Below are 12,017 nucleotides of genomic sequence, written 5' to 3'. Positions count from 1 at the left end.
GAGTTAATGGGGGATGAAAAAGAACCCTTTCCCTAGAGACTTCATCTTATAGTTCAAAATACTGTAACATTTTGTATGTGATTGTTACAGTCCCTCTTTTTTTGTGGTTTCCCTTTATTATATTCTATAACATTTCACTTTCAATCCCTGAAAAACGTTTTTAAAATTAGGTTCCTTCTAAGTAGTTCTAGTATTGTCACCACCCAAACATATATGACAAGTTTTTTGAAACAAAAAAAATCCTATCAGAATTATTTTGTATCAATTCCACCAAGATTTTTTTTTTTTTTTTTTTTTTTTTGAGACGGAGTCTCGCTCTGTCGCCCAGGCTGGAGTGCAGTGGCCGGATCTCAGCTCACTGCAAGCTCCGCCTCCCGGGTTTACGCCATTCTCCTGCCTCAGCCTCCCGAGTAGCTGGGACTATAGGCGCCGCCACCTCGCCCGGCTAGTTTTTTGTAGTTTTAGTAGAGATGGGGTTTCACTGTGTTCGCCAGGATGGTCTCGATCTCCTGACTTCGTGATCCACCCGTCTCGGCCTCCCAAAGTGCTGGGATTACAGGCTTGAGCCACCGCGCCCGGCCGTCTATAAGCTCTTTAGGGAAATTCTGTTTTGTTTTTGATACGGAGTTTCACTCTTGTCACCCAGGCTGGAGTGCAGTGGCGCGATCTTGGCTCACTGCAACCTCCGCCTCCTGGGTTCAAGCGATTCTCCTGCCTCAGCCTCCCAAGTAGCTGGGATTACAGACGCCTGCCACTAAACCCGGCTTTTTGTATTTTTAGTAGAGATGGGGTTTCACCATGTTGGCGAGGCTGGTCTTGATCTCCTGACCGCAGGTGATCTGCCTGCCTCGGCCTCCCAAAGTGCTGGAATTACAGGCATGAGCACTTGACCGTTTTTTTTTTTTTTTTTTTAATAGACTTAATTTTTTTAGAAGTTTTAGGTTCACAGCAAAATTGAGGAAGGTTAGACATTTCCCCCACATATAGCCTCCCCCTTTATAAACATCCCTCCACCCTACCAGAGTGGTACATTTGTTAACAATTGAACCTACGTTGATATACCATTATCACCCCAAATCCATAGTTTAGTTTACACTACAGTTCACTCTTGGCATTGTACATTCTTTGCCTTTGGACAAATGTGTAAGCAAGGAGAGAGGGATGAACAGGCAAAACACAGAGGATTTTTAGGGCACTGAAACCACTATTTTAATGGTGGATATACGTCATTAGACATTTGTCCTGTGTTCAGTTCTGTTCACTTGTAGTATCTCTAGTTTAGCAATGCCTGACATGCACTAAGATAAACTAATTACCCATCTGACCTCAGTCTGGCCCTGAAAACTAGTGTACCAGACATTCTTCCTGGCTTCCTGAATTCAAGATAAACACTTGCAGTGCTGTTTTTGCAGTACACATTAAGTGTCCTAGCCCCAAACAAATCTTAGCAGTGAGGACTGTTTCTACTTAGAAAATTACATCACCCAACTCCAGCAGATAACTTACTATGTCATCAAAGATTCTAGGATTTGTGTCTTCTGCAAGTCAAGACATTGCTCGTTTTGGGAAGGCAGAGCATGGCACTGTGGAGGAACAGTTCCAATACTACTTCAACTGACATTCATTCTCCCCATCTCCATCAAATAAGAGCAGCATACAAAGCACATCATTATGAGCAAATCCAAATTTATTTTAATGTCATGTCATTTTCAATGTGTTTAAAAACCTCATAAGTTAGTGGGAGCCCTAGTTTCCTGGGACAGCATGCCAGAGGTACTGAAATTTGTCACCTTTCTCTACAAACCCCCAGCAATCCAATCCAAGTCCATAGCTTCAGAAAGCCAGGAGTTGTATCTTCAGTCAGTCTACTCCTCTGGTTCTTGGTTTTTCTTTCAAGGGAGGGAGATCACAATATTTCAAACAGGGAACAAAACCAGTTGAGCTTCCAGCTCAGGTTTGTGTAAGATGGAGTGAGGAAAGACCCCACTGACTCCAGAGAAAAGGGTAAGGTTGAGATGGATTATTTCTTTACAGCTTTGTGAAAATGGAAGAAAAAAGATTTACAAATGAGGATCCATTTCATAGATGAGAATCTCTTCATAAATGAAGGCTCCAGCTCCTAAAATGGGAGGGGCCTGACTGGACAGCCTGAATCAGATGAGGAATCGGCCACACTGAATAAAAACAATCTGAAAAATAATCCTCCTAATTTTGAAGCCAGATAAAATACCTGGGGAGAATGGAAAAAAAGAGGAAAAGGCCCCAAACAGATGGAAAAATGCTGACATCAGAGTGGTATAAAAAATTCAGCTGAGTTTTCAGTGGTGATGGCTAATTTAGCCCTGTTCTGTAGCAGGGCACAAACCTTGACCAAGCATAGTAGTAGAAAAGGCTAGAAAGAGGGGCTTGAAGACGATGAATTTTGACTCCTGATTTTATTATTCAATTTCTTTTTTTCATTTAAAGTAGTCTTCCGTGGTTGGGAAGCCTCGCCTCCCAAGACCAGAGTCAGTTGGAGCTGGTTGTTGTTGGAAGGGAGTGGGTTGGGGAACTGGGGTGGGGGCAGGGAGACCCCCGCTCTGCTGGCGGTCCTAGATGGAGAAGAAGAACTGCACTTCACAGAGTCTGGGGTGTGTTGGGAAGGGGATGAGGCAGGAGCAGCAAGCTGGGGAGATGGGACCCACCTCAGTCCCCAGCTTCATTTTCTTCTAATGTTTCCCCACTGGTGGCATTCTCTGCAGTCTTGGAGGCCTATATGCAAGAAAAGGAGAGGGAGAAGACGTGTCAGTTTCTAACTATTTGGGGGTAGTGTCTGGGACCAGAGATAAAAGTGTTTTTTTTTTCTGAGACAGTCTCACTCTGTCGTCCAGGCTGGAGTGCAGTGGTACAACATGGCTTGCTGTAGCCTCAACTTCCCTGGGCTCAGGTGATCCTTCCACCTCAGCCTCCCAGGTAGCTGGGACTATAGGCACATGCCACCATGTTGCCCAGGCTGATCTTGAACTCCTGGGCTCAAGTGATCCTCCTGCCTAGGCTTCCCAAACTGTTGGGATTATATGTGTGAACCACCACACCCAGCCATAAAGTTATCTCAATCCTCTGGGTCACAGATGAAATAAAGATATACAGGTCTCTGACTTATAATGGTCAACCTGTGATTTTTCAACTTTACGATGGTGTGAAAGCAATATGGATATTTCAATACATGATAATTTGTTCAATAAATGTTTTGAGCACACTGAAGGTAGGCCAGGCTAAGCTATGAGGTTCATGGTAGGTTAAGGTATATCAAATCCATTTTGAGTCAGGCATGGTGGTGGCTACTCAGCAGGTTAAGGCCAGACAATCACTTGAACCCAGGAGGAGCATGAGGCTACAGCGAGCTATGATCATGCCACTACACGTCAGCCCGGGTGACAGAGTGGGATCATCTTTTTTTGAGACGGAGTTTCACTCTTGTTGTCCAGCAGAAATGGTGCGACCTCGGCTCACTGCAACCTCTGCCTCCCAGGTTCAGGTTCAAACAATTCTCCTGCCTCAGCCTCCCAAGTAGCTGGGATTACAAGCATGTGCCACCACGCCCAGCTAATTTTGTATTTTTAGTAGATACAGGGTTTCTCTACGTTGGCCAGGCTGATCTCAAACTCCCGACCTCAGGTGATCCGTCCGCCTTGGCCTCCTAAAGTGCTGGGATTACAGGCGTGAGCCACTGTGCCTGGCCAAAACAAGGCTGGGCATGGTGGCTCATGCCTGTAATCTCAACAGTTTGGGAGGCTGAGGTGGGAGGACTGTTTAAGGCCAGGAGTTTGAGACCCTGTCTCTTAAAAAAATATATATATATTTTAAAATCCATTTTGACTTATAGTATTTTCAATTTATGATGGGTTTACTGGGACAAAGGCCTATCATATTAAGTTGAGGAGCATCTATACAAACATCCGTATCCCACTACAACCTAACACAGTGGCACAAAGAGGGATCGGGTTCACCCTGCCAGGGAAGGATGATAGTAAAACACACCTTCTTTTTTTTCTTTTTCTGGGTTTTTCGACTTGCAGAACTCTGGAGGAGGGCCTGGAAAACAGGAAGAAGGAAAAAAATTTTGAGGAATGTGGAGGAAATTAAAAACAAAGGGTTACTTTCAGTACTGTAGCTCTCTTCAGGACTTTGCTGGCATTTAGCCCTCACTTCCAGGCAGGTACCATGTAGGTATTTACCACCTTCTATTCCACACTAACCTTTAGCTCTGCATCCTGGACCTCCATCTCAGACTTGTAGAGGTCAGGTTCAAAGGGACCACTGGTTATCCGCATGGGGCCATTGGGCATGAGCAGAACTGTAAATTTAAACTGGGCAACAAATTCACCTATGGCAAAAATGAAGATGTGTTTCGATAAAAAGTTCCTTTGTCATACTTAGCTCTTCTGAATTTATAGGAAGGATATCATATAATCAGGGAATCCAAAGTGAAGCTCCTTTTTAGAACTCACCCTCCTTCTCATAGAGAACATTAAATGGTTGCAGCAGTTCATGTTTGGCGCACTCCACCACACCCATCCGAGCCTTCTTCTCATCTTCAAATGCTCTGGCAGGGAAGATGATATTCAGAGGTATCCTTAACTCCCCGTCAAGTCTTACCATTTTGCTCATATTTTAAAATAGCTCCTACCCTCAGGCAGAAATCATGCTTAGGATTGCTCTTTTACATTACCTTCAGTGAGAAGGAGATGGGGAGAGAGAGGGAGGGAGTGAGCACGTGCACGCTACAAGTCTAGGCAGGAAGGGAGAGGAAAAAGTGTTCCTGGGTGTATGGTCTGTGAGTCAGACTGGTTCCATGTACTATCATTGCTAAGTGTAGTACCTTAAAGTAAACGGCATGGCATCAAAACGCCTTTCCACCTCACTGAAGAAGGCACGTGAAGTTTTCATTTTCAGTCCATACTGTTTAGAGGGGTCTCGTTTGTAAATAGTGGTTCTCTGTCCTGCATCCTTGGCCTGAAAGGGTAATTTAAGTAACATTTGGTCTGGTGAACACTCTCAGTCACCCCTCTTAGCCAACTCTGGTACTCTCCTCACCTTGCCCTCTCCTGAGCTGACGAGAACATCCACAGCATATACTTCATGTACCTCAAATTCAGCTTTTTCATGGTCCTTCCTAAAAGGAATAGAGAGAAAGGGAACTTTTTTTTTTTTGACACACAGTCTCATTCTGTCACCCAGGCTGGAGTGCAGTGGCACAATCTCAGCTCACTGCAACCTCCGCCTCCCAGGTTCAAGCAACTCTCCTGCCTCAGCCTCCCAAGTAGCTGGGACGACAGGAACACACCACCACGCCTGGCTCATTTTTGTATTTTTTAGTAGAGACAGGGTTTCGCCATATTGGTCAGGGTGGTTCCGAACTCGTGACCTCAGGTGATCCACCTGCCTCAGCCTCCCAAAGTGCCGGGATTACAGGCATGAGCCACCATGCCCGGCCTAGAGAAAGGAAATATTAAGAGCAACAGGTCACTCCTGAAAGCATGGAGTAAAGGGTAGACAAGATTCAGTTGGGAGTATAGAAAAAAACCTGATGACTAGTCTGGTATGGTAGAAGGTGATGAATAGGGTTGGCACCTACTTCTGCTGGTCTGTGGGATTCTGGATAATGGTTTTTTCTCCATCGATGACATGCTGCTTCAACTGGTGTGACAGCATACCTGTAGACAGGACACAACCTATGGAACGAGCTATCCAGTATCCCAAAAGATTTCCAAATCTACCTACTTCAGTAGTTTGAAGGGGTAGGCAGTGAGAAAACTACCTGGTGATGGAAACACAGGGCCCTGAGATTTCTGGCTTAGACTGGGTTATAGCTGGATAGATCTTCAAGGGGGCAAAAGCCTCAATTCTGCAAAGCGACTCATTCTTTTTTTTTTTTTTTTTTTTCTGAGATGGAGTTTCGCTCTTATTGCCCAGACTGGAGTGCAATGGCGCGATCTCAGCTCACTGCAACCTCCGCCTCCCGGGTTCAAGTCTCACCACAACCTCCCAAGTAGCTGGGATTACAGGCGCCCGCCACCACGCCCAGCTAATTTTTGTACTTTTAGTAGAGACGGGGTTTCACCATGTTGGCCAGGCTGGTCTTAAACTCCTGACTTCAGGTGATCCGCCTGCCTTGGCCTTCCAAAGTGCTGGGATTACAGGAGTGAGCCACCTTGCCCGGCAAAGCCACTCATTCTTAGACCCTCAACCCTGTTATCTGTTCTCACCTTCTATTGGCGTGCAGTTAAATGAGTGGGCAACTTTGTTCCAGGCTTCTGTCACTTGTGTGTTCTAGAAGTACAACATCAAACAAAAGGTGAGATATCAGGAGCTAATAAGTTCTCTACAATGAGAATAAGAAGCATAAAAGAACTGAACTGAGCATTCTTTTTTTTTTTTTTTTTGAGATGGAGTCTAGCTTTGTCGCCAGGCTGGAGTGCAGTGGCGTGATCTCGGTTCACTGCAACCTCTGCCTCCTGGGTTCAAGCTCTTCTCCTGCCTCAGCCTCCTGAGTAGCTGGGATTACAGACATGCACCACCACGCCCAGCTAATTTTTGTATTTTTAGCGGAGACGGGGTTTCACCATGTTGGCCAGGATGGTCTCAATCTCCTGACCTTGTGATCCGCCCACCTCAGCCTCCCAAAGTGGTGGGATTACAGGCATGAGCCACCGCACCTGACAGAACTGAGCCTTCTAATATCGTCCATCAAGACCCAATGATACTCATTCACTGGTTTTTCGTTTCATAGCTTGATTATCCTTACAATCTAAAAATATTTTATACAGATGCTCCCCAACTTGCAATGGGGTTATATCTTAAAAAAACTCATTGTAAGTTGAAAATATCACTAAGTCAAAAATGCATTTAATACACCTAACCTACCTATCATAGCCTAGCCTATGTTAAATGTACTCAGAGCACTTAAAAAACATTATCCTACAATTGGGCAGAATTATCTAACATATGCCTATTTTATAATAGTGTTGAATATCTCATGTAATTTACTAAATACTACATGGAAAATGAAAACCAGAATGGTTGTATGGGTACTCAAAGCATAGCTTCTACTGAATGTGGCATCAAGCCGAGGACCAGGTGTATTTGCATATCATTTTACCCTGTGCTTTCACAAAGATGGTCTACTTCAATAAATTTTGCAAGTGAACAGGGCAGATATGTATATCCCAATCTAGAAGACAAGGAAACTGAGTCTCAGGTTAAATGATTTGCCCCAGGTTAAATGACTAAGTGAAAGAACTTAGTCATAAAAAAGAACCTGGGTTTTCTTTTTTCTTTTTGCAGAGACGGGTCTCGCTATGTTTCCCAAGCTGGTCTCAAACTCCTGGGTTCAAACAATCCTCCCACCTTGGCCCCCCAAAGTGCTGAGATTATAGGTATGTGCCACCACATGCCTATAATAAGTTCAGTGTTTATCCTTTTTTACGTGGCATTCTAATCTGTTTTGTGGGGACAGCAAATGCTTATTTTTCCTTTTTCTTTTGTGAAACAGGGTTTCATTGTTGCCCAGGCTGGAGTGCAGTGGCATGATCATAGCTCACCACAGCCTCAATCTCTCAGGCTCAGGTGATTCTCCCACCTCAGCCTCCCTGACAGCTGGGAATACAGGCACACATTACCATGCCCAGCTAATTTTTGTATTTTTTGTAGAAATGGGGTTTCACCATGTTTCCCAGGCTGGTCTTGAACTCCTGGCCTCAAGCTATCCTCCTACCTTGGCCCCCAAAAGTGATGGGATTACAGACGTGAGCCACTGTGCCCAGCCAAATATATCTAATTTTAAAAAGCTGTTTTATAAGGGGTCTATAGGGGAGGTTGGTAGTTTCATATAGAGAAGCAACAGGTGTCTAATGCATCTTTGGTTCAACCAAGCTTTGGAACTGGATAAAGTAGCTTACCTGATTTCCAGGTTTGACCAGGCGTAGGGCAGCTTCAGCACAAAGGTGAGCTGCCTTAATAACATCTGCTTTCCTCCCTGTTACTTGGGTCCCCTGTAGATAAGGACATGCAATCAGTATCTTCCTGGAAAGTTTGTTAACTCAGCTGGCTATCTGGTTAATATCTGTGAACCCATATGCGAAGGCCAGCCAATGAACAGGAGGGTAAAAACAGTAACAACAACAACAACAACAACAACAAAAAGCCTTTCTCCTTTTGCTTCTCTAGACACTCTCTTGACCTGCATGGTGATTGGGGGTGGGAATAAGAAGGAAATAGCGGTGCATTCCCTACACCCCCAAGGCTGAACAGAGATCAAAAGCAGGCCACCTACCTGAGCTACACCAACCACAAAAGTATGTGCTACATTAGCGATGAAGCCATCCACATGGACCCCAAGGTCACTGAAAGGCAAGATCAGAGTGTACTGCATTAGGAACCGGCATTTTGTAAATGCTTTAAAAAAAGAAAAATGCTTTAAAACGGTTTAACCTTACATTTTTACCAAGTCACCTTCCTTGAGAATATAATCCTGGTCGCTCTTCAAAGGGGAGAAGTGACATACACAGTTATTTACCGAAATGCTGGTGGGAAAAGCAATACCTGTAAAGAAAAAATCATCAGCCTACTGCCTTGCTGTCTCCCAGAAGCCCTAGTGCCCTTCAGAAGAGTGGAAGGATTTTTTCAGGGTCTTGCTTAAGTTTCATCAGTTTGTATTAGGTAGGAAACTGCTTATATCCCACTTGTCATTCCAAATTTCCAAATATCTCAGCCAGAGCCAGGGTGGGGACTGCATCATTACAGTGAAAAAAATAAAAACATATAGGACCAAATAAGGGTCAAACAGGAAATTAGTGAGGGATTTTTTTTTTTTTTTTTTACCTTTCTTCATTTCCTTTTCTTTCTTGAAGATTTTCCCTGTTTCTTCCATAATCATGGCATCACCTTTCTCACACAGGCTCAGTACCGACACACCCGAGCTAGATGCTTCCACCAAGGACCGAAGTACCCCTGAGGACAGAATCCCATCATGTCAGCCTTGTATGTATTCATTGTCTAGTTACCTCCCAAGGAATACCTGGAAGTTGAACTTAAGAGTTTCTAATACTCCCTAGTGCCATTGCCCTGAGGCTGAAAGGTCAACATTCCCTTCTCTTCCTTACATTATGTGACAACTGGGTATATGCAATCCATCTCCTTAGGCAAGGCCTCGGACTTTCCAAAGATGCTACCTTTGGTGTGACAGGACAGAGTTATGAACTTCAGAGAGTTCTTGCCATGGTATCCCCACATACATGGAAAGACTAGATGAAATTTATAGGCATCAGGGACAGGAATGTAGACAGAATTGCTGACTCGAAGCTGAAGCACTGTTAAATGTTACCGCCTTCCTTTCTCAGACACTCTAATTAGGTGTTAGGAATCTCAATCTATGTAGACTTAATTCCTCATAAACAAGTGTATAAGCCAAGGGGACTTAATCTAAGGTCCCTGGGTTTCATTTTGGGGGATCATGGCTTATCTCAAAGAAATATGAGGCCAAAGTTATAAACTGTAAGAAAGGGATTTTCTGATTCAAATCCCTAGTATCTCAAATACTAAAAGGCACCAAAACCAGGGTACTATACTAAATGTCCACTGTGATATAAAGCACAGGTTTGAGTTTTGAAATCTCAGTTTTGGTGATTCTTTGAAAGCCGGTAAAACTCAGATTTTCACCCACAGGATGGGAGGCATCCTAAATACCTCTTTCCCACCATCTTTGCTGTTAAAACCATTTAAAAACACAATGACAAGCAGTTTGTATCTCCCTAACTGGGTTTTAAATAAAATGGAAAGGCTAACTAGAAAGAGAGAAAAGAGAAAGTGACATCGCCTAGAGTGGCAGGCAACTGCTGAGATCCTCAGAGCACAGCTGGAATAAGGATGACTTGTGAAAATCCTAAAATCAGTCCTCCCTTTTCCAGTAATGTTCGCAAGCTTGCCTAGTTGGGATAAGACGGAGACCCCAAAACATTTGAGTTGTCAAGTCACTTTGAACAACAAATGTGAATGCTAACTAAGGCTATCTGCACAGATTGGAAAGGTAGTAATAATGAGTAACTTCAAGAAAAGCCATATATATCTCCAAAACTTGTGTTAGAAGCTCCAGGAGTGCTCTCCAACGGTCCCCTTAGCTGGCCCAAGGGTAGAAGGGGGCCCCCACCAGGGTAAGAGCTGAAGAAGGAAAGGCTCCAGCAAAGCACGTGGTGGGGAAGCTGGTGTCAGGGACAGTACTGGAGGAAGAAGGGGGCCAGCCATCCGCAAGGGGACCCAGCAACACGTGCCGGCTCGGCTCCTGACGCCCCGGAGACGCGACAAAAACAGAGGGGCGCTTCTGTTGCCAATAGCTGGGCGCTTCCTTTTCGAGGTGGCCTCGCCGTTGCCAGAATCAGAGGAAGCAGAAATCGGGAATGAAGGATAGGAACAAGAGAAAACACGTCTTGCCTCCTAACAAACGGCCTCGGGTCGGAGCCTGCCAGGATACCCTCTCTCCGCTCATCCCGGTCGCCGACCCGCACCTCCATAGACTTCAGCCTGGGCCTGGCCGCTCAGGTCCCAGGAGCGACACCGGGTCTTCCCACCACGCCGCCCCCAGCGGACTGGTGCGGGCCCCTCAGTAGCTCAGTTCGCATGACCCCTCCGCTCCAGCCCCTTCAGGGCCAGCCTGGCACCTTTCCCTGTCAGCCTTGATTCCCCGACCCCCGAGGTCGCACTCACTGTTGGCGATGTCGCCCCCCATCTTATACTTGGTCACGACCAGGTCCTCGGCGATAGTTTGCTCCTGCTGCTCGTCCTCGCCCGACATCTTCCTACTACCACCACTGCAGCCTCGTTTCCCCTGAGCCGCCGCCGCCTCTGTCTCCCTTCCCAGCCACAGGCTGTGGTCAGAGTCCCCTCGATCCTCGAGGAGAGGGCGAGCGAAAGCGCGAGCAAGCAAGGGAGCAGGCAGGCAGGCGAGAGCGAGAAGCTGTGAGCGCGCGGGCTGAGGCGCAGGGCACGCTGGGAAAACTAGTCCTCTCCACCGCCAGCCTTTAGCCGCCCTCGAGGGCTTTCGAACTACAATTCCCAGCCTGCCGCTCACGCTCCTAAGCCAGGCCCTGGGGCCTTGCCCTCCAAGGGCCTCGCACGCCGGAATCGCCGGGCACGCTGGGAAGGGTCAGGCTCCGGCGGGAAGGCGGAGCCGTTGGGGAGCTTGAGGGGAAGCGTGGTCTCTCCCGGAAAAACCACTTCCACCGAGAACGCTGTGCGAAAGCCAGTAACAGAGGGGCGGGCTGAGGGAAGAGGGGCGGAGCTACGGCGGGGAAATAGGTTTAGAGTCGAGCGAGCAGGGGTGGAGTAGAGTGGAGCCGCGGCGGGTGGGCAGTGTCTGCACCTAGGGCGGGGAGGCTGGGTGCGCCCTTCCTCGGATACTTGGGTCGGCTGGCGAAACCCGCCCAGCCGGTTCAGTCGTCCTCCGAAGCTGGGAGAACAGGGAGGGGCAAACAGGTGGAAGAAGACCAAGGGTGCTGGGAACGGGGGCCAGCTGCGAAGCCGGACACCGGAGGGATCATCCATTTAAAGGCCTCGTAATCTAGAGGCCGGACTCCTAATGAAGTAACATGACATTATTGTTCCAATAACAGGCACCTGGATGGGGCACCTAAGGGAAGTGTTCAGAAAGACATGTTTGTTGAGAGTTCTTACCGTGAAAAAATAAAAAGATTTGGTGACTTTTCTAAGATAATGAATTCAGAAGCATCTGGAGGTTTCAGTATTTGGCCTCTGAAGGAGACTGGACACGTATAGGGCTTTTTATAAATCTTCAAGCACGTGGGTTCTTTTTGTTATTCCCAATTGGTTGCCTTGTAGATTTCTACTAAAACCCTTAATGAAAAGGACTATGCGCTATGCTTGTTCTAAAGAAATACCAAGTAATAGTAGGACTAGAGAAATCTACATGGGACAGAGTAGCACTGTCAGAAGACAGAAAGGTGACTATCCACTGCTGAGGAGCA

General features: G+C 46.3%; 1 protein-coding gene across 1 annotated transcript; it reads right to left on the bottom strand.

Moving 5' to 3' along the window:
- Positions 1-1,669: 1,669 nt before the first annotated feature.
- Positions 1,670-11,007, bottom strand: PA2G4 (proliferation-associated 2G4). Its single transcript, XM_015430659.3, has 14 exons — positions 10,741-11,007; positions 8,863-8,991; positions 8,478-8,583; positions 8,315-8,384; positions 7,941-8,033; positions 6,249-6,312; positions 5,618-5,696; positions 5,077-5,155; positions 4,862-4,995; positions 4,491-4,585; positions 4,239-4,366; positions 4,021-4,074; positions 2,685-2,751; positions 1,670-2,591 (listed from the first exon to the last, which is right to left on the bottom strand). The coding sequence occupies exons 1-13, from the start codon at positions 10,826-10,828 to the stop codon at positions 2,686-2,688; spliced, it is 1,185 nt and encodes a 394-aa protein (XP_015286145.1). The 5' UTR covers positions 10,829-11,007; the 3' UTR covers positions 1,670-2,591; position 2,685.
- Between the last annotated feature and the right edge of the window lie 1,010 nt (positions 11,008-12,017).

The sequence above is a fragment of the Macaca fascicularis genome, chromosome 11 (genome assembly GCF_037993035.2).
Source record: "Macaca fascicularis isolate 582-1 chromosome 11, T2T-MFA8v1.1".
In the NCBI taxonomy this organism is placed as follows: Eukaryota; Metazoa; Chordata; class Mammalia; order Primates; family Cercopithecidae; genus Macaca; species Macaca fascicularis.
This window is presented reverse-complemented; position numbering and strand designations above follow the sequence as displayed.